The following is a 26,253-nucleotide window of genomic DNA, read 5'->3' on the forward strand; positions in this document are numbered from 1 at the left end:
GGCCTCAGGACCACCGGACCAGGACGGGAAGGAAACTGCTATGAAACCTGCGAACAAGGATGGGGGCATGGACATCCGACTTTTTCACCCAAGAGCATTCCTCGGGACCGAACCCCTTCCATTCGACAAGGTACTGGAGAGCGCCCCTGGAAAAACGAGAGTCCAGAATCCTGCTGACTTCAAATTCTAAATGGTCATCGATAACAACAGGAGCTGTGGAAGAAGAAGAGGGGAAGACACTGCAGGTTTAAGGAGAGACACATGAAAGGCATTAGGGATCCGCATCTCGGGAGGAAGAAGAAGACGAACTGCCACAGGGTTGATGACCTCGATGATGGGAAAGGGACCGATGAATTTGGGGCCAAGCTTAGGAGTGGGAATCTTGAGGCGAATATTCCGTGTAGACAACCAGACCTTGTCACCAGGAGCATAGGGTGGGGCGGCAATTCTCTTCCTGTCGGCAAACTTCTTTGAGAGGATGAACTCTTTTCCAGATTAGCAGTGGTGGCCTGCCAGATGGCCAGCATATGAGCGGCTTGATCATTAGCAGCAGGAACATTTGTGAGTAAGAGATCCTGAGGGAATGCCAATGGGTTCCGGCCATACACACAGAAGAAAGGAGATTTCTGGGAAGAAGAATGTAAAGAATTGTTATGGGCAAACTCCGCCCAGGGAAGAAGGTCCGACCAGTCGTCTTGACACAAAGACACATGGCAACGAAGAAATTGCTCCAAGGCCTGGTTAACACGTTCAGCGGCACCATTGGACTGGGGATGATAAGAAGAAGAAAATTGAAGAGAGATATTTAAAGCATTACACAGTGACCTCCAAAATTTAGACACAAATTGGGGACCACGGTCGGACACAATTTCTGCTGGGAAGCCATGGAGGCGAAAAATATGTTTAATAACAGTTCTGAAAGTTCAGGAGCAGAAGGCAGTTTGCGGAGAGGAGTGAAATGAGCCATCTTACTGAATCTGTCGATAACAACCCAAATGACAGTGTGGCCGGAGGAAATGGGCAAATCGACAATAAAGTCCATGGCGAGGTGAGTCCAGGGTCGAGATGGGATGGGCAGTGGAAGAAGAAAACCCTTGGGAGGAGAATGTCCGGATTTAGACACAGCACACGTGGAACATGAGGAGACAAAATCTTTAACGTCCTTTCTTAAGGTTGGCCACCATACTAGACGAGATAAGAGCTCGGTCGTCTTCTGAATTCCAGGATGTCCGGCCTGTTTGGAACTATGAGACTGAGACAAAATAGCAAGACGAAATTCTGGAGGGACAAAAGCAACACCAAGAGGAGTTTCTGCAGGAGCAGAATCTTGAGCGGACAACAATTGGGAGGCACAGGAAGGGAACAAGGCAGCAATAATCTTGATGGAGGGTACCACAGGTTCAGGTTCCTCGGACACAGAATCTTCGGGAATAAAGCTTCTGGATAAGGCATCGGCCTTCCTGTTTCTGGAGCCAGGACGAAAGGTAATGACAAAATTAAAACGGGGAAAAGAAAAGTGCCCACCTGGCTTGCCGGGGATTCAGGCGTTTGAGGGTTTGGATGAACTCAAGATTCTTATGGTCGGTAAAAATCGTCACAGGAACCGAAGAACCCTCCAGTAAGTGTCTCCATTCCTCCAAGGCTAATTTGATGGCAAGTAGTTCACGATTCCCCACATCATAGTTCTGTTCTGGGGCAGAAAATTTTTTAGAAAGAACGCACAAGGATGGAGTTTACCGTCAGAAATGGATCTCTGTGATAAAACTGCTCCAGCTCCGACATCAGAGGCGTCGACTTCCATGAAGAAGGGATGTAGAGGTTCTGGGTGCCGAAGAATTGGAGCGGAAGAAAAGGCCTCTTTGAGGGACTTGAAGGATTCCAGGGCTTGAGGAGACCAGTGTTGAGGTTTGCCCCCCTTACGAATCAGGGCCAGAATTGGAGAAAGTCTGGAAGAAAAATTTTTTATAAACTGTCTGTAATAATTGGCAAAGCCGACAAACCTCTGAATGGCTTTGACACTAGTAGGAAGAGGCCAGTCCAGGATTGCAGACACCTTGGCAGGATCCATCTTGAAACCTAGAGGAGAAATGATATAGCCAAGGAAAGGAATAGACGAGACTTCAAAAGTGCATTTCTCCAATTTAGCAAAGAGATTGTTCTTCCTTAGTCTGGAGAGGACTTCACGTACTTGGGCACGATGTTCCAAAAGATCTTTAGAAAAAACAAGAATGTCATCCAGATAAACGACCACACATAGACCCAACAAATCCCGAAAAATATCATTAACAACTCCTGGAAGACCGCAGGAGCATTACAGAGACCAAAGGGCATGACCAAATACTCATAATGTCCATCACGGGTATTAAAGGCGGTCTTCCACTCGTCCCCTTCACGGATCCGGATAAGATTGTATGCCCCCCGAAGATCCAGCTTTGTAAAGATATTGGCACCCCTAAGTTGATCAAACAGTTCAGAAATAAGAGGAAGAGGGTACCTGTTTTTAACTGTGATCTTGTTGAGTCCTCTGTAGTCGATGCAGGGCCGCAAACTACCATCCTTTTTCTCAACAAAGAAGAAACCTGCACCGGCAGGGGAGGTGGAAGGACGGATGAATCCTCTCTGAAGATTCTCCTGGATGTATAACTTCATAGCAGAAGTTTCCGAAGGAGAGAGTGGGTAGGTGCGGCCCCTGGGGGGCATAGAGCCGGATAGAAGTTCCACTGGGCAATCGTAAGGCCGATGGGGAGGAAGAATCTCAGCGGAAGACTTGTTAAACACATCGGCAAATGCTTGGTATACAGAGGGAAGAGAAGAATTAGAGGACACAGAGGAAATTTTGACAACCGGAACAGTGGGTAGGCAGTTCTGTAAACAAAAAGGACTCCATCTGGAAACTTGCAATGTGGACCAGTCAATGACTGGATTATGTGCACATAACCATGGCAGTCCCAGGACAACCGGAGTGGAAGGGCAATCAATGAGGAGGAAGGATAATCTCTCCAAATGCAAGGTGCCCACCTTAAAAGAAAGTTCCTGAGTAGAATGCGAGACGAAGGCAGACGACAGAGGACGATCATCAATCGCCAGGACACGAAGAGGAACTGCCAAGGGTTGGAGAGGGATGGAATGACGTCTTGCAAAGGATCGATCCATGAAGTTTCCTGCAGCACCGGAATCTAGAAAGGCTTGTGAGGAAAACTTTAAAGAGCCAAACTGGATCTGCACCGGAAGAAGGAAACGTAGAGTAGAAGAATGGGGAGAATGACAAATCCCACCCAGGTAAGTCTCCCTGAGCTTACCTAGGCTTTGGCGTTTCCCGGCTTCACTGGACACTCCTGGGCAAAGTGGGCTTTACCCCCACAGTAAAGGCACAGGCCGGCAGCCCTTCTCCGGAGTTTCTCCTGTTCGGACAGGCGGGCCCGCCCAATCTGCATGGGTTCTTCAGCCGGCAAGGAGGAAGAAGCAGAATCCATAGGAGCAGGAGGAAGTTCAGGGGGAACAGGATTGAAAAGCAGGGGTCTCTGGAAGCGGGGGGCCAAAGAAGGTTGGAACCGGGGGTACCTCTTTGTACGCTCTCGGTCGAGTTCAAGCTGGAACTCCCTCTGCCGGGTATCCACCTTCACCGCCAAGGCCACCAGATCCTCCCACCGAGAAGGAATTTCCCGGGAAACGAGGTCATTCTTAATGCGTATAGCCAAGCCGTTGTAACCATCGTTATTCCAGGAGGTCTCTGCCACCAGGGTACGAAATTCAATGGCATACTCGGGAACTGAGCGAGTGCCTTGTTGAAGCTGGAACAGTCGAGCCGAGGCTGCAGTAGTACGACCAGGAGCGTCAAACACCGTCCGGAGTTCTTGGAGAAAGGCCCCGGCGTTGTCGATCAGCGGGTCTCTCTTCTCCCAAAGGGGAGACGCCCATTCCAGAGCCTTCCCCTGCAGACGGGAGATGACAAAACCAACCTTGGCTTGCTCGGAGACGAACTGGCCTGGCTGCAGAGTGAATTGAATTTCACATTGGTTAATAAAACCACGACAAGCTTTTGGGTCTCCGCTGAAAAGAGGTGGAGCGGGAACACGAGGTTCAGACACCTGGAGAGGAGCAGGAATGGCAGGAACAGGCACAGCCGCAGGAGCCGCTGGAGACATGGCAGTCAATTTCTCCAGGATAACATCAATTGCCTGGCCAATTTGAGACTGCTGGGCTTCATAGGATTTCATGCGAGAAGCCAATCCCCGAATGGCCCCTCCGACATCGAGGGGTACTTGGGCCTCCTCCGAGGGGTCCATGGCCCAATTATACTGTAATGCCCGAAGGCGCAGTTGAAGTAAGGACCAAAGAGAAGGCAACAATCCAAGTTCGCGGTACAGAAAAGGGTTTATCAAAGAATGGTCGTAAAACAGGCAGAATGGTCAAGACAGGCAGTACAGATTCAAAGTCGATAACAGGCAAGGTTCAAACACGGTTAAGCAAAGCAGAATATATCGCACCCAGGAACTATATGAAATAGACCTATAATTGGGCAAGGTCAGGATGGAAATGAGGGTCTTTATAGTCCAGTCTATTGGCGCCAAAATTGACGCGCTGGCGTCAGACGCAGACGCCAGCGTCCCCACGCTGACGCCTTGACGCCGGCGCCCGATTCTGACGCCGGCGTCCGTTCCGTCGCCGGCGACCAATCACAGGGCAAGAAGGAGATGATGCAGGATGATTGCGACCACCCGGAGCCATGTGCAGGGAAGAGGAATCGCCATTTTGGACGCCATCTTGGAGCAGGTCAGTAGACTCCATTACACAGTGCCTGCCATGAGTGAACGTGGAGCTCATATTCTATTTCAAGCCTAAGGGCACACAGTAAGAAGTGGAAAATTTGCTACAGGGCTTGTCACTTTGCAACAAATCAAGTAGCATTTTAAAACATTTCCTCTCCCTATACACCCAGCCTACAGCTGTCAGTGAGATACTGGTAATTGTAGTCAAATATTTGTTTACTTTTTATTTTCATTAGGCATTGTGCACATGGAATCCTGTAGTTTTCAATAACCTCTGGACAAGTCTACTTGTATTTTTGTTTCTTTTCTACATTCCATCGCACTGGTGTTAACTCTATTCACTTGCACACGTAGAAATATGTGGGCACTGTCAAAGGAATGTTAGTTGTGGAGCCAGACCACCTATACCAGCGAAGCTCATAAGATTGTGATATGGCAGTAATTGTGATATGCCAGTAGATCTTCAGTTAGTGACTGGGAGGTCCAGTGGATATTGACAGCTAAGGATTGTTTACAAGCCGGTTATTAGATCAATGGACTGTGTATTTTTATTATTGAGAGTGGGTTCTTTAATGAAAGAGTAGATGTTTTCTCTGCAATGTAAATGTTATAATACAGTGAGGTTTTTGTTTTCCATGGCAGCATAACACTCCAGTTGGTAGAAACTGATGCAATAACGCATCTTCACTAAATCCTGAGGACCCCTGGTCTATGGGAACATACAAAATGGTGCCACCTTTTAGTTTTATGAACATAAATTCTGAGACCATTCAACTGCTCTGAGGGTGTTGTAGCTTTTGCATAAATATTTAGTAGTGAAGGCGGTACAAAGGGAGGATCCCAGGACAGCCAGTTCTGTTCAGTCTCATGGACCTCAGAAAGAAAGCCAAAAGCCTTACACCCATGTGTGATTCAGCTGGGCAGGAACAGTAGGAATCTTATTATATACAGACACCGATCAGGAACTGTATTATTCCTAATCAACATAATAGTGCTATTTTTCATTTTCCTACTTTGGTAAGTTTTTTACTTGGTTATTTTATGTTTCTTGACAGGCAGAAATTTGTAGTTCTTTATCATCCCATCTGTTCGGACATTTAGCAAGGCATTTGTTAGTATCGAATTTCCTGTGTCTTTATTAAGCTAATTAAATATAATGTACTGTATCCTGAACTATAAGTATTATTGTTTTATGTATCTTTATAGTAGTGCCTTTTGATAGGGAAGGTCAGGACCTGGATGTAGTGGAAGTTGCTAGTTATGGTGGGTTTTGTTTTTCTGGAAAATTGGGAAACCGCTTCTTTCTTTTTTTTTTAAAGGGAAACTGCACAGAGAAAGAAATACTTTATAGATTTAGATTTTGGGGATTTTATAAATTGCCCTGATGGGCTTCCTGCAAGTACAAAGGGGGCTTGTAGAGAAGAAGTATGGAAACATATCAGGGGCGTGTATAGTATGTGAATCTGCATAGTGCTACTTTATAATGTCTTTAATGAAGGTTACACATGCTGACAGACATTACATTTATAATGGACTAGCAATACATTTGAAGCCATTATTCAAAGAACTGTTGGGTATAGAGCTTTAACACCTGCATATATATGATATTATGGCTGAAGGTGTACTCCCTATGGGACTCTAATTACCTCTGCTATAAGTTTTTATTTGTATGCAGTCTGCATGTTCTGATGCCCTGCTACTATAGTACAATGCTGTTTAATGTTTCCTTTTTGGTATTTTAAATCTTTCTTCCTCTATTTAAACACCTTTAGGCTGTACTTGGGAAATCCCATGGACCCACCTGATATTCTAGGCCTGGATCAAGGCACTGCTAGACCCACCCAGCTTCCCAGCAGGTCAAAAAGTAAGTGAAGTGTGACTTCTCTGAAATGAATTGTTTAAGCATGTTTGTCTAACAAGGTGTGCCAATAATTAGGCATTCACTTGCTAGAGTACAGTTTTTTTGTATTAATAAAGGCGATGCATATATTTCGTAGTAGAAATACAACTTTTTTCAGAACTAGAACAAGTGAAAGGAAAGTTTATAGGCTTTTTATAGACCAAAAATACAGGTATGGAATAGTACTTTGTAAACATATATAGTTTCGTTTACATTAACTCTAGGAAAAAAATGCAAAGAACATCACATTGGTGAGAACCACTGATATTGTTTTTTCCCTAATGGTCTGAACACAGAGAATACTAATTTAAACGTATCCTATGCGGTCTGTTCCTGTGCTCAGTTCTCAGCACACAGTTCTAATGCAGTAAACAAAAGACGGAAACAACCAGGACTACATAGAGATTCTGCTGTCCTTCTATATATTTATAAAGTACATGCACTATAGTGATGTTTGAGTCCACAAACATTTGACCTGCACCCGATACCCTAACCCGCCGACCCCCTCCATTTTTACACCTGATCCACCCATCTCTGACATCACAAATGAGGGTGGGCGGTTCAGTCGTGCACTTATAAATGGAGGCTGCTAGAGCTGAAAGCAGCAGTGTAAGGTTGTGGGTGGGGAGAACAGAAAATGAGCTCATCTCGAACCCACGGTGACCTGCAAAATGTGTGTGGAAGTCGGTCTGACCCTCACTGGTGCAGGTTTCAGGTACATCACTAATGCACTACATGTTTTGAGCAAAGTTGACCCTTTTTAAGTGTACGTTCACCAATCAAGTGCTCTTTTAATTACTAATTACTGTAGGTATCGTAGACGTAAAACAGACATAACAATCTATATGTTAAAAGTCCTTTTCAAGTTAAACATGAGACCCAAACTATTTTTTAAATATTTAAAAATCTTAACTGTCAAATATATATTATATGCCCTACGCTATGCCTTAGGCAGGGCAAGCAAGTTCTTTCACTTTCCATTCTGTACTTCCTAGATGTCATTGCACTCACATTCCCCCTTTTCTTATTGCCATAATTGCGTAGCCAGTGCATGGGCATCAGGTCCCCCATTCTGGCACATAAACAAGATTTTGGGAAGATACAAAGCACAGTCAGCAAAACGCAGCTTCGCCAAACGAGCGGATCTCTCCGTGTATGTCCACCTTAAGACATAGAGGAGGGGCAGGCAACACTTGATTGACAGCTGAGATGTTTAAATGCATTTACAACAGCTATTGATGCTTTAATAAAAAAAGAATTTGGATTTCATGTTTAATTTGGAAAGGACTTATTATAAAAGATTTTTATGTCTGGGTGACAGGTCCTCTTTAACTTTTAGTATCCATCTAGATAACATGTAATGAAAAAGTTAGTATTGGCAGTGTAAAAGAAGCTCATAACATTGGTCTGTTGGCCCTGTATGTGGTATAATGCATTACATCAGTAAGACAACATCCTTGGACTTTATCTCACCTGGGTGAAGGTGTGGTTGCGCTTTAGGGCTGAGTGCTCGATTGGTGAAAGTACACTTGAGAGAGGAAACGTGTAGTGGATGCATTTCATGAAAAAATATAACCACAACACATTCTCTGTCTAGTCCTGTGTCTGCTCTCTGCTTATTGTTTTCTACATAGCACTCCATTTGAATCTGATTATTTCCCCACCAACTAGTCTTGAAATACATCTAAGCTTAGGCATAATCTGTTGCTGAGCAATAGCGTGCCGTTAATACTGTTGCAAACTATGAATTCCCACCTCAAACTGCAGCAATGAAGCAGTATAATGTATCTTTGGGTGTATTAATATGCTTGAACACCATTCCCCATTGATACAAATTATGCTTATGTGTGCACTTTGTGTATGTTATAGAAGTATGTGCTATTATCCTTAGAATGCATGCCTTCAGAATTGTGAAAACAGTTTGCAGCAAACTTATTCCGTGTCTTTTTATATACAAAAGCAACTGTCTGGGGACCTTTTCAAATGAAAAACTGCATCCCAACCTAAAATAATCAATAGTTCTCTCTGCAAATTATTGATCATTTTTGTCCTGGATATGCCACTAAATACATAGTTTGTGTCTAATACTATTAATAGTATTATGTGAGGTTGGAAGGAGTAAATGGTGAGCCGGAGAAAGCATTCTGTTTGGGACTTTAAGTAACGTGCCCATTTCTTGCAGGATAGTTTATCTGCTATGTCTCTACGTGAATGAATTCGAAAAAATAACTCTAGAATTTTAGAGATTCTTCCATTTTGTGTGCATTTTTTGCATACCTTAGACATAAAGAGAATTATGCTTGCTTTGTGTGTTATTGCTTTGCATCAAATGTATTTGGATACAGTCTTTGGGAGGGAATTCAGATTCCATTTTCCAATGTGCAGTCTACGTATATAGCTTTCATATATTTATCTCAGCCACACACCCAACTTTTCTTCCTATGATTTCTGCCACCAATATTTCTAATGTGTTCTAATATATTTTCTTATTTACTGTCTTTAAATCACTGTTTTTAATCAGAGCCATTTGCTCAATTCCTTTCTTTTCTTAAAGGGTTTGGAACCCAAAAATAACATTTTGCCAAATGAAAGAAAATCTAAATCTTACCAACTTTCCAAGCATTTTTTAGACATTTTCGAGTCTCGACGGTTTAAAAATGATTTGAAAATGTTATCGCAAGTGAAAGCAATGCTTACCCTAACTATTTAAACAAAGTAGCAGAAGCCACTGATTAATAGACTTAAAGCATGCAGAGCATTGTGGGCAGGAGAAAATCAGACTTCTGCCACATTGTTATAAGAATCTGAACCAACTGTGCTGAATGGGACAGACAAATATTGCTTTCAACATTTACAAATAACTGACCATATCATGGAACATTGGAAAGTTTCTTACTTTTCATTAGGCAAAATTTTATTTTGGGGTTTACATTGCTTTTAAACCTTTTACTGCTTCTTCTGGTATTTTTGCTTGGCTGTCTCTTAACGCTTTATGGGCTCTCTTCTCTCAGGGGAGCCTCCACCTCGCCCTCCTCAGCCGGCTGCCAGGGGAAAGAGTAAGTTTCACGGTTCCATCCTTCGTGCTCCCTGCTCCTGCCCACTTTGTGCAATTATTCTTCCTCTCTTTTAAGGTACAGAGTGCCCAGACCCAGCCTAAGTATTGACATAATCTGTGTGCAGTGAACAAAACACTCAGGACTAACCAATGCCTGTAAATGAGCCCTGTAATCTTTATTGCCAAATACACCAGGTTCATTTTATAATATTCTACATATTTTATGTTCCATTTGAAATATACTCGCGACCATGCGCTTAATCCAACTTTTATAAAAGCTGGTCCCCCTCATTGAAAGGGAATTAATTTTCGTGATCAGTCCTGCCATCACTTCCCTTGGCTGGTACTTGAGTTGTGAGATTTGCATGCACCATATTGGCCTACTTTAAGCAAAACAACAAAATTGTTGAATGGCTATTTCTATCTACATAGACCAGTGGTCTAATTATAGAGAAAGCAGACCCAGAATATGGAATCTGCTTCCTCTATAGCTAATAATAAAAGCCCCTCCTCCCCAGCCGCTCTCTTACCAGCGAGGAAGGGGCTGCAATTCGGGGTGGGCGGAGGCGGGACATGGGAAGATGGGGATCGGAGTGCACCAGGCCCCTCTGAAGGTTTTTTTGTCGGGGGGCCCAGCGCACTCTAGTCACGCCACTGACATAGACAGCCAGAATCCATAGAATGAGTCCCTGAAATAGATGTCTGAGCTTTTGGAAACACTGTAATACCTTAGTTTAGACATTGAATCACATACATTACAATGTAAACCATATCTAGGAATTGTATGGAACTTCTTCATCTTTATTTTTAGTAGTAGTTGTTTTCGTTCCATTTTAAAAGGGGACATTTATCTTTAAATTGACATTATAGATGGACCAACTCTTTCAACTGGTTTTTTTTTTGTGATATCCTGCCTAGTTTGCTTTTTTTGCAGCTGGCAAACAAGCTTGATGATCCCAATGACAAAAAATAATGGCAGCTTTATTTTGGTTTATGGCTTAACTTTCTATTAGTTATTTTCCAATCTCATTTCCCGCTAAGTCTTAGACAGCAAATTCTTATTTTAAGAGGTGCGCAGCAAAAATTTAATCCAAAATCCTGGTAGAAATCCACTTCACGTCCAACAAAGCTATAGTTGGCATACCTTTGTGTGCTTTCATAGAGCCACTGTGGTGGTTATTAGAAAGTGGTTTACATTGTGATCACAATAATTCACATATTAGAAATCAAATAAAACACTTCTATGCTTCCCTGTGACTGATTAAGCTCTAAGGAGAGTCACGCCCACCCATTAATACTTCTCATTCTCCCCCTTTCACGTTGCTTGTTGTCAGTCATTTGATAATGCATAATGCAGCTGGATAAATATCATATTGTTATTCATCAAAATCAGCAATGCTCCACCAAATTTATGTTGGTTGGTGGATACACACACATTTTCTGGAATAGTAAAATAGTCACATCATTAAATAATTAAATCATTTACTACTTCTGTGGAAAGGAGAAAATAGACCAAGCAACTACAACATAGGAAACATTTTTGAAAACTGTTTTTTTTTTTAATGCTAATGTTCTTCAGTGTAGAAGGTTTACAAGAAATGATGCCCATCCCAAATCCCAAAATGTCTTAAAATATTTTCTGTCTACATATTTTAACTGTAGTTTTCAGATGAATTACCCCTTTAAGAATAATTTTCTTTGCAGTGTTTTAGAGATTGAATATTAGTTGACCATGTTACCTCTGTTTTGTACAACAGAACCATCTTATAATACTGTCAACGGAGAAGACGATTCAATCACTTTGGGAATTAAAAAGCTTTACCTTAAGAAACCAACTCCAGCTAAAGGACTCAAACTAGTCAAACCTTCAGCTCGAGTAACTGGCACTAAAGTTACTGATAGGCAGCTGTTTGACATAAAGAGCAACAGCTTGAGAGAAGAGGAATTAATAGACTTTGGAGAGCATCTGAGTCCAATAAGCCCAGGTTACCTTTCCCCAGCAGTGGAGCAGACTGCTCCTTCTTTAGCAAAACTGGCAATGGAGGCTTTTTCGCTGCTTGATAAGACTCCACCTCAAAGTCCTTCCCGATCCTTGCCACGCCCTTTACATCCAACTCCTGTAGTGGATTGGGACTCAAAACCTCTACCTGCTGCACCAGCTTATGATGAGGTAGCACAAGATGAAGATGATTTTGAAGTGTGCTCTATTAACAGTTCTGATGTACTTTTGACCCAGAAGGAAAAAGTAACAGTAAATTTGCTTCAGAGGGCCAGAGAAAAAGGTGAGACCAACTATGGTTATGTAAAGGAAGCGGAACGTTCCAGCTGCAAGGGAAAAGTCGAAGACAATCTCTTCCTACCTCCAAAAGATACTAAGCAAGCCAGCTTTTCACAGACATCAGAGATCTTTGAAGAACTGCAACAAGAATGCATGAAGAGACTTAATGTTCCTCCTTCCACCTCACTGGCATCAACTCCAAGCCCTAGCACCTCAATAATAAACATAAATGTGACCCCTTCAGAGGACAAACCTCAGATCCCTCCCCGGATTCCTATACCTCCTAGGCCTGCCCGACGTAATGAACATGAAAGGTGGTCTGGTGAACTTTCACCTGCCTTTGCTTCGGAGGAGATTGGTCGGCCTCCTCTGTTGCCACCTAGGGACCCATTGTCTCAACCCACTTCTAGAACTCCAAGTCCCATGACTTTTCAGGTGGGTTCCCCACAGCAAAGATCAAACCTTTGCTCACCTTTGTCTATTGGCGCCTACCTATCTACATCTCCAGGAAAACCGATGCCTACCACACAGAGTTTTGCATCTGATCCCAAATATGCTACCCCTAAAGTCATACAAGCTCAAGGAAAAGATCAAGTTAAAGGTCCTTGTATTTTGCCTATTGTGAAAGATGGCAAGAAGGTCAGCAACACACACTACTACCTTCTGCCTGAGAGACCTTCATATTTGGACAAATATGAGAAGTTTTTTAAAGAAGCCCAAAGTCCAGAGGAATCTTCAGTTGTTAGGAATATCACTACAGCAACTGTGAAACCTATGGTTCAACAAACTGATTATAAAGCTAACTTCTCAACCAACAACAGTAACTGTTCTTCGAAGAGTACTGTAAAAACCTCTTGCAGTTCGCAGAAGATTGTTTACAATGGAACAGATTACATCAGGCCTGGAGACAAAATACGACTGGTGAGTACACAGATTGATATTTATTTGTAGCTGTATATTGCTTCCATTTATAAGGAGGTAACCTCTGATGGATCGTTTACACACACAGACATAAGTGCAGTGTTTTTCCTAGAATGCCAGTAAAATTACAAGCACACCCAAAGTAGCTTCCATCGAAATTTGAGTGCACTTCGCAAATGTGGATACAAATCAAGTTCCCACTTTTATCAACTGCGCAAAGTATCTGTTTGTTCTCTCAGTCTGACTCCATAACAGTGGGCTGGTCTCCTCTACAATTTTAAAACCAGCTTTAATCAGTTGGCTTGCAGCATTGATAGGGTAATGGCACACATGGCGTTTTGTTTCCCACACGTTTGAATCTTATATCACTAGCAGGGTCAGAATCATTACATGGTTGGCCTTATGAAGGGGTTTGCCTTTGCCCTTATATGTAACCTATATAACTTAAGGGATACCCAATGTATCCATTTTAATCTCGACAGGCAGCCAATTTGTTTAAATTAAATCTGGTCATGTTTCCATATCTGTGCCCAGATGTGCTTTGATTAATTTGACTGTAAGCGAATAGCATATATTGTATCACTGTGGCCAATCCTGTATGAACGTACAACTCCTGTATAAAGCACTACAGTGCCATCTGGTGTATGTTAAAGGGAAGCGTGTATCAGAAAAATGGATAAAGCAAAAATAAGAGAAGAGAAACAGGGTTGGAAGATTGAAGGAAGGCACAAATCAAAGGAGAAATGTGAGAAAAGGTTAGACTAGGAGAAAACATTAAAGATGATTTGGGTTGACAAGAAAACAAGTCTAATTAGGAAAGGTATGGCTTATAAGAACCTTGCTGATTAACAATTTACTTCCTGGAGGGAGGGAGGTGTGAATTACTTGTACACGTTAAACTTACACCAAGAAAAAAGAAGTAAAGCCCCCTTCCTTCCACACCCCTACTTAATTATCAACAAAATAAGTGCTTAGTGCAATAAATAGATTTTAAAGCATATTTATATCACTGGCACGAGGCTTTATTATAAATGTAGTTATCCACGTGCTTAAGTCTCTAATCGATTGCTTATAAGAACATTTAAAGTGCCATGTGCTATTTCAATGTATAAAGCAAATCTTCAATTGGATTCGACCACGGATCAACCACCCTAAAATCAATGCATTTAAAGTGCTAGTGCCACCCACCAATTGCAATCACAGATTGCCAATGTGCAAACAAGTGGCGTTAGAATTAGTTTTTTAAAAACAGCCTGAGCTGTTTGGTGTAGGAAGTGAATTAATAAACCATTTATTATATACAGACCAAAACCGGCATTTGAGAAATAAAAGCAAGGAAATGGAAAATAGTTGAGATGGAGAAGTCCCAAAAATCTACTGCCTGATTGTATTTTATAGGCCCTGGGACCCCACACAGGGAGAAAGTAGGACCCTGGGGATTGTGGTCTCGAGTCTACCTTACTATCTTTTGAAGGAGAGCTGAACTTCCCTATAAAACCACAAATCCCACAGAGCCTTATAGTAAAAGAGATTTGAAGAAATACAAATGCAGTGAAAAAAGGTTAAAATATCCAAGGTTAGAAAAGATTAATAAAAGCAATTTTTGGAATCCAATTGCTAAAATGCTAGCAGTTTGCCAACGTGCGTTTCGCCTTTGGCTTTATCAAGGCAAATCTGAATTCACTCGTTACGAAGTCATTTGGGAAATCTTGCGAGAATTACGCATTTGCGCTGGCGTAATTATGCAGCATGTATTGACGCTGGCGTGATTACGCTGCGTTCCATAGTAATACACACAGTGAACTTGCATAGACGTTTAGACGCTGCGAATAAGCGTATTAGGTCAGTGTATAGGGCTTTTTTCTCCTCCCATGATTGGTTGGAAAACCTATAACAAAAATGATGCCAACTGTGGGAGGAGCAAGACACTGATTCAATTTCATTACCGGTATATATTGGAGTATTGCATTTCTAAAAGGAGAAAAAAAATATAGTATTGCCTAGCAATATTGTTTAAAAAGTTACAGGGTTTATTATGAGGAATTCCGTATTATATTATTATTATATATATCATATATATATCATAGTGTTATTAACAATTCTATGTGTTTCACTCAAATAAAGGCATGGAATAGAATATTTTCATGAATCCCTCTAGGTGAAACTGTATTCAATTTGAATATCCAGTAGGTCTCACGTTTCAGTAATTCCTGCTCCAAATTGCCTCCTCTTATTCCCAAATTGATTTTGTCAATGGCCCAAAATTTGATACTGGCATTGTTCATGTTATGATACTGTTTAAAATGGCTCGCAACTGTAGATAGAGTGTTATCTGTTTTCCTTATATTATCAGCATTTCGAATCGAGCTGCAATGTTGTTGTACTCTTGATTTGAGCATCTGTGTTGTCATTCCTACATATTGTTTTTGACATGGACATTCCAACACATATGACTCCCTTCGCCCTATAATTTATATAGTCATTTATCTGATGATTTTTATTAAATCTTATCAGTGAAGGTTGACATTTTCTTCATTTTGTCCCACACATTGCAGTTGCCACATGGAAAGCAGCCCTTGATATTTTTGGGTTTGCCTGGGTTTTGATAGTGGCTCCTGGATAGCATTTCTTTAAGATTCAGGCTGCGTTTATATACTTTATCTTGTAAGATAGAGTCTAGAGTTGCGTCCTCTTTCAAAACTGGCCAATGTTTATTGATAATGTTGTTCATTTGTTTACTACAAGAGGAAGTGATGTGTCCTAAAATCATCCCACTGCTTTTCTGTCCTTCACACAAAATAGTCCCTGGCCTTAGCACTTGAAAAGGGCCCTTAGATGCCTTTGAAACGTATTGTGTGTATTGCAGTATAATTGCAATTTCAGCAGTGATTTTGTGTTTCTATTCCTGTTCCCTATTATCTGTTTCCTGCTTTCATAGAACCCAGGGGGCCCTATCCCAGACCTGCAAAATCTCCCCAGAGAATTATTCCTCATCTAAAAAACGTTGTCGTTACTATTAGGTAGATGCTGTGTCAAGGTTTTACATTTAGTTCTCTGAAGGGTATATGTATTTTTTTTTATTTATAAACATAAACCTAATACAGAGCCTGGTCCAGTCAATATTAACAATTGATAATCTCACAGTTCTTTATCCATGTATCCAAAGAGCACACAGTGCAGACTTGCAGTTAGACCACATGTAACACTGCTGTCTTACTACAGTATACAAAGAGTACATTTTTGTTTGATAGAGCCACGCTGGCTATTAATAAAAATGCCATTCTTCAGCACATATAAACTCATTTATAAAGGGGGATAAATCGTATGAACTTGCAGGATCCTCAGTAGACACATTTATCATTTATTAATATACAGTAAACTACCATCACACATATGGAGAGTTCCCTCTCAAAACTACCCAACCCTGCCCCTCGCTGTGGACTACAGTAACACAACACATATGTTAGGGTTACCCCTGTATTCATGAAACTTCTTTGCTCAGCCTTCTAGCTTTCCTCTCCGTTTCTGACACACTCAGGGGCCTATTTACCATGCTGTTTTCTAAATAGGCCCCTCAGTCTCTCACTAACTTGCTCAAATGCTCCATCTGCACCTGATAGTGGCAGGCAGCACCCCAGCCCCTTTGGGAGTTCCTAACACAGACAGGTAGCCTTCTTGTCTTATGTCCTGCTCAGACAGAGCTCCCTAACACTTTACTACAGTTAGTAACTTTGCACAGGACAGCCTGTGGCTAGTGAACTACGGAATAGAATAACTGGCCTGTCTGTTCTTCCAGAATACTCCAAAGACTTTACCCATCAGGCACTGCAAGTTAAACACAGAACATCTTCTCTGTGTAGAAAGACTTTCTGGAGCTTATATCTCCAACTATAGGGAACCTTATGACATATTACTTTGCTCACTCTACCTCATGTGGGATAAAAAACTGGAGCAAATATTTGTTTTATTGCCAACAATGCACCTTGTGTCTCCTCTCTTCATGATACTTCCTTCTTGGCTTAACCAAACTCAGCCTTGTCCGTCAGCTTGCCAGATAGTAACATGTGATTTGTCTCTCTTGTGAACTTGTGCAAGGAAAATTAGGAGCTCTGTTTTCACTATGTGCTCATGGCAGTTGGCCTTTGTGCCAGATACATAATCTGAAGAAACTGCCGGCCCAAGGAAGCAGAATGCAGCTGTTCTGCGCCAGATGTAAGTGATACCTGTATTGCTTTCTAGTAGAAGTAAACTTTGGAGAAGCCGCACACCACACACACCCAAAGGTTCTTATCCTGGTGCCCAGTGATAGAGGAATCGGCCGCCTCACAACAAGGGTAAGAAGAATTTCACCGGCACACAGGAGTTGCAGTAGCAGGGCAAGCCCTTGCAATTTTATTATGCAGTAGTGCAACGTTTCGGGGTCACGCCCCTTGACAAAGGGGCGTGACCCCGAAACGTTGCACTACTGCATAATAAAATTGCAAGGGCTTGCCCTGCTACTGCAACTCCTGTGTGCCGGTGAAATTCTTCTTGCTTTCTAGTAGACACAATTGAACAGGCTTAATACTTTCTATATTGTTATTCATCTCAAGCTATTTTTAGGGGCAGTAGCACATAAGGCAGTGGTGGTCAAGTCAGGGCATTCACCATTCAATTACATTGGGAGCAGTAATGGACTGTCACTGTTTTCTGCTGGATGGCCATCAGAAAGACTTGGGTTGTGGTTTATTATTTTTCATTGCTTGCTAGGGATAAGGAAACGCTGTGCCTAATTCAGGGGCAAGCCGTTTGAACCCATGCATGGTGTTAAAAAAAAAACTTGTATTATATCAACAAATAGTCATGCACCAATTGGGCTTGTGATTTGGTCAAACGTTAAATAAAGGATTATGTTTGCTCACTTTTTGTATTTGAAAATTCTCATACTAGGGCTCCCTTGTTTTACCAGGCGGCAGTCAGGGGGAAGGCATTCGGGGAGACTGTCACACCGCAGAAGAGGCTATTAGTCGCCAGGCGACTAAATCTCCTCGAATCTGCCCGTGTGCCCCTGCCCTAAGGGACTGATTTGGGCACTTTGAGTGCTATAGTCTTCAGTAGCCTAAAAACACCCCATATTTTTGCATAAAATTATACACGGCTTTGCATTGGTGTTGCAGGTATCTAGTCATGTAGCCATGCAGTTTATTGTGTGGCCATTAGATGGCACAGTTATGTTAGAAATTGTCTCAGGCCATACACATAGCACTGCCTAAATACCAAATATGAGATTTTAACTATCACAAAAGGCATCATGGGTGGAGACATGCATATCACTCCTTTATGTCCCTTTGGCCAACTATGCATCCAGAACTGCTGGTTTTATAGCACAGATACAGCCTAATGGTTCAGAGCCACATATCCAAACTTGCAGACAGCCTGTTTCGATCTTGTTAGATCTCATCGGTGCAAGATATTGGAACATGGCTTCTGAAGGGTAGGACTTGGAGACTTGAAATTGAAAACAGAACCTGTTTAGGGTGCGATAAAAGGAGCCAAAAAGCCCGTAATCAGCGCTGCTGTTCTGTATTGGAAATGTTGGCTTTCCTTGAGATCCAGTATTTCATTGCTTTCCAGTGATGCAAATGTAAGCTAGTCACAGGGACACCACATTTACTCATCGGAATTCCTCAGCAGCTGTGCTCTTAAATATATGGTTTAGTGTGGCCAACTTATTATTAGGAGCTCTTGTGCTCAGTGCATCGAGTTGTAAGTGGTCTCTAGAAGCCACATACAGTATTCTCAGGGGTGCTTCGCCAATGAGGCAAGTTGAGGCTGTCGCCTCAGGCGGCATCGCCCCACTAGGTACCAGGGGCAGCAAAAATGCTGCTCCTGGTACTTTAAGAGCGAATTTCCGGGGGAGGGGGGGCAGCAGCAACTGCTGCTGCCTCAGGCGGCAGAGGGGCCAGGATCGCCCCTGAGTATTCTGGTATCCTATTATTACATGGCACCATAGAGTTAGTGGGAGAAAGATGTAAATTGCGACTTTAGAGTCAGTCGGTTGTTAAAGGCGCATGTTTTAGCAAAGATTTGCGGTGTGCATTTCTGTGCACAAAGGTTGTTATTTATCCACTTTGTCAGGATTTTGTAGCTTAGGACATAGTAAGAGTCATATGCACATATGGAATACACAAATGTGGTATAAGACATGATGTTTTATAGATCAGAACTGAATGTTTCTGTGACTGGCTTACTGTGGCATTATTGGAAAGCTATGAAATATTTGATCTCAAACCCATTTATTGTACAGCAATGCAGAATATGTTGCCACTTTAAAGATACATGATGATAGTCATAATAATAATCTCCAGTAAAGTCCAAATATCCAATTCGGAACAGCAGGGCTAGTTGTTCTATTGGCCAGTGCTAATTATTGTATTGGCCATACAAGTGGACAATTTCTAACCCAACTGTGCCATCTAATGGCCACAGAATGTATCACATGCTATAAAACATGAATGTAGATGCCTAGCACACAAGTACAATGCAAATAAAATGATAACCCATAGGGCATATGTGCAAAAAAAACCCTGTTATATAAAATACACTGCCACTTTAATGTATGCTGTGTAAAATCCCATGTAAAGCTGCCTGTAAAGTGTGTTTAGGGTTCTGGAACCAATTACAAAACCCGTGTAAAGTAATGTATATGTATCAGTAAAGAAGAATGCAGACACTGCTATTTTTTGGAACAACCTTATATTTTATTATTTTTTATTTACTCAATACCTCACCATTTAATTCTTAGGTGACTTAGGAGCCAGTGTTGAAGCTGCTGCAGAACTATGCCTCCTTACATTTTTTTTAAATGGTACATTTTCCACTAAGCAGTGTCAGGACCTTTGTAATAACAGGGGTCTGACTGATTTTCTCCATTTCTCCAAGTTCTCCCTGTACTTTCAGTTGAAATGCTAGAGGACATACTGTATAGTCCATCCATGGAACATGCCAGTTATGCCATTCAGCTAGATGCCCTATGGCTAATGCCCCATACACAAAGTTCATGCTGCACATTTGGCTGCCAAATAGTGATAGATGCCAGGCATGTTTGTCATGGGATCGGCACCCTCAATTATTAGTAATGAAAAGAAGATGAACCGGCACTACGGACTCCATGCAAGCGGGACAAGCCCTGCATGTTTATTCAAAGTGAATAAACACGCAAGGCTGGTCCCGCTTGCATGGAGTCCGTAGTGCCGGTTCATCTTCTTTTCATTGCAAAATGTTTTGAGCCATGAGCCAGAGAAATAAAAGGTGTAATCCCAGCTCCATTCATAAGAGGTCCTGTGACTGTTCTGCAGCAGCCGCTGCTTAAAATTCCCAATATACTTTGGGTTCATAATGCATTGAGGAGTAACTCAAAAATGTCACTCCCATGAGTGTTCATTTGTCACTGTTATTATGATTATCATTATCACGGTGCTTTGATTGTGCATCTTCCACATCAGTAAGTTTTAAGCTTACATTCAGTCAAATTAAAAAAAGGCTTAAGCCGCTCCAAACTCACCCCATTCGTGTCCAACTTACTGTAACTCCATTTGGTATAACAGGGTGCTCTGCCACCAGCGTTCCCACTGTAGTTAGATAAGCTCAAGAAGAAAGACACTCTGGTTAAAAAGAATGGTGGTTTATTGCAACAGGTCACAAACCAACATCGACAACCAACAGCCAATGTTGGTTTGTGACCTGTTGCAATAAACCACCATTCTTTTTAACCAGAGTGGCGCCTTTCTTTCTTCTTGAGCTTATCTTACACTCACACCAAAGTCAATTTCATCAGGAGCAAATTTTAACATCTACTTTTTTTTATTTAACATTTATGCATTTGCATGTCTGTCCCCTTAATGTCACCTGTGGTGCTAAGTATATCAAGACCTATTGATAAAATGTATTTTTGTTTCAGGTTCAGGATATGGTTCATGGAGTGACAACGGAGGAATGTCAGACAGCTTTACAGAACCACGGCTGGAATGTACAAAAAGCAATCCAGTATTTAAAGGTAATGTCTCTCTGGAGTAGAATGTACCCTTTCAAAAATGCTTAGCCGCGAGGACATTCCTTTCTTCTTCTATTGCTTTTTATTTTATTAAAAGTGCAAAGTTGTAGCACATAATCTGCTGCAGTAGTACTGTTAACAGTGAATCATGAAGATGCTGTAGCTATCATCCATCAATAAGCTGTAATGCTTGACCTTTCCTATTCATAACCTTTCTACTACATGAAAGAAGCCCATTACTCTGATTGTGAGATATATAAACAAAATTGCCTTTTTCACTTCTGTTTTCAGTCATTTCATCTTATTTTGCATGTATCTCATGAAATGAAGGCTTTTGGTATGCAAGACATATTCATTGGAGAGAGTCGTTGCTGTGGTTTTATCTCCCCCCTGTAGATCTTCAGTGATTCATGAATGACGTATTGGTGACAAGAAGGGTGTGTTTATTTTTGCAGGTTGAGCAACTGTTCTGCCTTGGGCTGAAGTCCCGAACAGAGTGTCACAAAGTACTGGAGATGTTTGACTGGAACCTGGAAACTGCCAGTTCCCACTTACTTGAATCGTACAATGGGATACAGCAAAAGTATGTGTAAAAAAAAAAAAAAAAAAAGATATATGTGCAAATGGGCTATGGCATGTCACTGTTGCATGGTCAAGTGAGAATCGTCTGAAAAGTACCTTTGTGTCTTCAAGCGAGCAGTAGTAGAAAGGAATAAAGAGAGTGTAGAAAAGGAGCTGTAGACACTGGAGCCAGTGGTTCATACAGTTTTATAAGAGTATCATGAAAAGAAAGCCAAGGGCCCCGCACTGCCTCACACTTTTTAGGGCAGCCTCTTGATAGGGATGTCAGTTTTTGCTTTGGAAGGGTACTGTCAACTAAGTTCCTCAATAAGGGAAAAGGTGAAGGGGCTGTAGATTTCACGTTGACTAAAATAGCCTTTTAGCATAGCAGAGGAGTTGGGGGTAGCAAAGTATAAAATACTGTCTCAGTTGGGGGGTTTTCCCAAGACCAAGAAGTCAAACAGTGTAGACATTATATGTGGGAGGTTAAGAGCATCCAATACATAATATACAACAGCCCTCCAGAAACGTTGGATTAGTGAACAGTGGTGTAATTTGCCTTAGCCAGCCCCCTCCTCACAACAAAAAAATATTCAGAGGGGCTTGGCGCACAGCAATGACTACCCACATCTAAGCGCCCACTCCCTGCACCCGCTGACTTCGAGAGCTTGCTTCCCCAGATGCAGGTAGGACAGGGGCTGGGGACAGGGGATTTCTTTGTCCTTAAACAGATATAGAGAAAACAGCAGTCTGGGCCTCCATGTTCTCTGGGCAACCATGGGGTCTGCTTCCTCTATAGTTAAGTCAGTGCATGCGGATATAGGAACCCATCACTTATCCACATTTAACACATATGGCAGAGGTTTGTGGAGGGTTTGTTAGGGTTTTTCTCACTAGGGGTTACCTAAAAAAACTGACACTGATTTTAAGACTTTGATTGTTGTTCAATGAAGGGTAGTCTGTTTTCATGGTGCTCTGAATGAAATATATATAGTTATTTGGTTGTTTGCTAATAAGAACAGCACCAGGCTAGAGGGAACAAAGGGCTGCAGTTTAACCTGATCATGTTTACTTTATTTTACAGGCGATGATACTGTGCCCTGGTGGGAACGCTTCTGGCATTAAATAACTGCACAACATAACAATCTGGATCTGTCTACTCTAAATATCCAGCTGCAGAAGAAGTGCATTCTATATGTGCAGCAGCTTCTGAATCTGCAAGCATGGCAGCTTTCTTCCCCCTGAGGGGTGAACCGACCCAGTGTTCTGCTACATAGACTCATGTTAATGTTGCATTTTTTCTTTTAATGTTTGTTTTTTTCTTCCTACCCCATTGTTCAGTCTGTTAACTCATTGTTTTTATAAAAAAGATGTGTAATTTTAATATATATATAAATATCTTTCTCTATAAATATATATATATATGAATATATAAATATAAGATATAAAGTTTATTTGGAGAAAAGAAAATATGAAAGATATTGAAATCTGACATTATTTACTTTACATTCGAACATACAACAATATACCATTCAACTAAAATGAAGGCAGGTTTCGTTTGGATAAGAAATATGTCATACCCTACAAAATTGGCAGGCAGTTATAAGGTGAAATACAACCTTTACTAGTACATGGGAAAGCCTAACATGTCTCGTGACTAAAGGGGCACTTAATCATGGGCTAAAGGTCAGTTTTTTTTAAACTTCTTGCTATAGGAGTTTTGGTCAATTGCAGAAGAATTTACAACCACCAATTGCAATGCGCCATACAATACTTCAGGTTGAACTGGACAAATGGTTGGACTTGATTGACGTGTGTTTTTTTCAGCCTTAACTACATGAAAAAATCTACCTCCATAAGAAAAGCTGTTGCAGAGGCATACCATATTTAAAGGACTGCCTTATTCTGACGTTCTTCAAACTGAGGACAATTATTTCTTCATTTGCACATCTACCTCACAGGCTCAACAAATGGCTCAAGCAAGATCTGAATCAAACTGGAGCAGGAGCAGGGGATGAGAGGCAGTTGTGACACCCATGGCTTTGGGGTTGCCCCCCCCCCTACACCGGAGGCTTTTTCCGGCTTGTGACCTGCTGGGATTGCATAATGCAACCTAAATTCAGACCTGTACAAATAAAGGGACAATTGTATAATAGTTACCGTGATTTTCGTCTCCTGGGTGTACTCCAAATCAGTAGTCACCAGGATATCCCCACCCTCCATGCCCCATCAGAAGGACCATCCCCAAATGTTTAAAATCCACCCCAAAACCTCTATGGAGTTTTTGTTATGAGCTTTATGACAACCATTGTAGAAGGGATTGCAACAGACTTGGAGTACATCCAGGAAAGGAAAATCACAGTATCTTGATACAATTTTCCCTGGATGTACTCCATATCCGCACTCACCAGGACATAGCAAGCTTAATGCCCTGTTAGGAGGGAACTAGGCTCGAACAGACTCCTGGATAGTTATGCAATAACTTACTGTTGCGAAGTACAGCAATTGTCATTCTGTCAGTTCCAGGTGCAGATCCTATTAGGAGACTTCTAATAGGATTAGCCAATCTCAAATCCAACCTAAAAGAAAAGAGCAATGTATAAATGATACTAATGGGAAGAAAATCCTGCTAGGAACTCACAGTGAGGGTGACTCCAATTTGACCATTTCATATCCCTATAGTGAGTGCTGGAGCTTGCCTGACAGATCATAGGACCAATGCTCAGAATTGAACTATGGAGAGATTTAAATGAACACCAGCTAAGAGTGAAATGAATCACAATTAGAAGATACCTGTTAGACCATAGCATAAATCTAGATCATACACATATTTCACCCAGAGAACTAGAAGTTCTGGGCTAGGAATACCACATACATTAAAACTGTTTATTGAGAACAGAACCAAATCGGATTTAACATATCAGAAGGGTAGCAAAACAGTACAACAGAAGACCCCAAAAGGCAACACAAAAGATTGCCTCACAGAGAAAATACCGTAGGCAGAAAAAGAGCCCTGTCAGACACTCAAGAGAATAATATATGATTATGCTGGCCTCACCTAACTGAATGCCAGGTTATCTCTCCCCTTTGAAAGCTAATGGCGGGGGAGGACTAAGCCCTATGATGAAAACCAATGCCCAGTTCGGGAGACCTTATTTTTCAGGTAATGCTCTTATGCCGGGAGGCTTTAGCATTTGAAATTATGAACAGAGGTAAATAGTTAGGGACCGCCATATGGGTTTTACCTTGACGTGGTATGGTGGCTTATCAATCTTATGATCATAATTTTGTAACTAAAAAAACCCCTGTCTTTGTAAATACATGCATCTGCATAGATTACTGATATGACAGGGGACCAGGGAATGTGCATTGATCAATTTTTCTTCTTTTTTTCTATGTCTGTAGTTAATTTGGCCAGATCAGTAGCACTTCCAATGTATTTTAGTACATTTTTATTTAGCCATGGAGTGCTCTCACAATTTTTCCTTTTTGTATTCTGAATGCCAAAACGCCTGATGGTAAACTACTTACAGGAAGTTCCCATATACAAGCACTGCAATATTGACAAATAGTCCCTAATTGGCTGTATGACACTTTAAGGCAACCGTGTCTTGAAGCATAAATGCCATAAAATAAGAAAAGCAGGGCAACCCATGCCTACGTTGTTATACATATATATACACAGGTCCTCCTTACCTTGAATGTAAACCATGACAGATTGGTGTCTCAAGGTAAAAGACGCAAAATAGAAATATCTTCTGATATGTGCCAATTTTGTAAGACTCTTTGTAAGGTAATACATTATGGTCTATGGGATGTGCTTGAATAAGGTACATGAAAAAAAAAATTAAAGTGCTATAAAGGAATGACAAAATAATGTACTGGTGCCCTGCACTGGTGCAACTAGTGTGTTTGCTTCAGAAACTACTATAGTTTATATAAATAAGCTGCTGTGTAGCCATGGGGCAGCCATTCAAGCGCAGGACACACTGTAGATAACAGATACGTTCTGAAGAATCCCATTGTATACTACAGAGCTCTGTTATCTGCTGTGTCTCCTGTACCATTTCTCCTTTCAGCTTTGAATGGCTGCCGCCATGGCTACACAGAAGTTTGTTTATATAAACTATAGTAGAGTTTTGAAAGCAAATGCACTAGTTGTAATAATGCAGGGCAGCAATACATTATGTTTTCATTACTTTAAAACACTTTCCTTTTTTGTGTCACTGTTCCTTTAAATCCTTTCAGACAAATAGTTGGTCTTGAACACAAAAAGCTTTCAGAAGCACAGCAACAATCATAATACAAATATGTTTGAGTGTAGATATCTGGTAGTGATAAGCCTAAAGCATCGGGACTTGCTGAGTAGTTTCAAAAATGCTTCATCACGAGAGGCTTCTTCAGTTCAACTGAGTGGAAAGGAATTCACAGGCATTTTAAAGCCATTGAGGTGTGAAAGTGTGATCCAGCCTCAATGGAACCATGAAATTCATTTTAGCAAGTGTTAGTTCTTCAAATTACCAAAATGAAGGCATGGATCGTTGTGAAACTGCCAAATTAAAGTTGCTAAAAACAGTAATGCATGTTGCTAACAGGAACACAGGAATGTGATGTTTGTTGATAACTCTTCAAGGTTTTCAATGTTCTAGCTACATAAGTAATGACTATGTTGCTTTGCCTGCTTCCCGTCTGTTTGTTGGTCTGCTGATTTTAAACAAACTCAGGAGAGTTTTCAAC

General features: G+C 41.4%; 1 protein-coding gene across 5 annotated transcripts in view; it reads left to right on the top strand.

Annotated features, from left to right (window-relative positions):
• tnk2.S (tyrosine kinase, non-receptor, 2 S homeolog) overlaps window positions 1–23,671 on the top strand; it is a 97,964-nt gene extending 74,293 nt beyond the window's left edge. For 4 of the 5 annotated variants that reach the window (XM_018265636.2, XM_041564774.1, XM_041564771.1 and 1 more), the window contains 6 exons: window positions 6,542–6,633; window positions 9,681–9,725; window positions 11,482–12,923; window positions 20,863–20,958; window positions 21,411–21,538; window positions 22,601–23,671. In XM_018265636.2, coding sequence (XP_018121125.1) covers window positions 6,542–6,633; window positions 9,681–9,725; window positions 11,482–12,923; window positions 20,863–20,958; window positions 21,411–21,538; window positions 22,601–22,607 — 1,810 coding nt within the window. In that variant the 3' untranslated portion in view covers window positions 22,608–23,671. The remainder of the gene's footprint in view (window positions 1–6,541; window positions 6,634–9,680; window positions 9,726–11,481; window positions 12,924–20,862; window positions 20,959–21,410; window positions 21,539–22,600) is intronic. The other variant, XM_041564773.1, reaches the window with a different exon arrangement.
• The last annotated feature ends 2,582 nt before the right edge of the window (window positions 23,672–26,253 follow it).

Source organism: Xenopus laevis, chromosome 5S (genome assembly GCF_017654675.1).
Source record: "Xenopus laevis strain J_2021 chromosome 5S, Xenopus_laevis_v10.1, whole genome shotgun sequence".
Lineage (NCBI taxonomy): Eukaryota > Metazoa > Chordata > Amphibia > Anura > Pipidae > Xenopus > Xenopus laevis.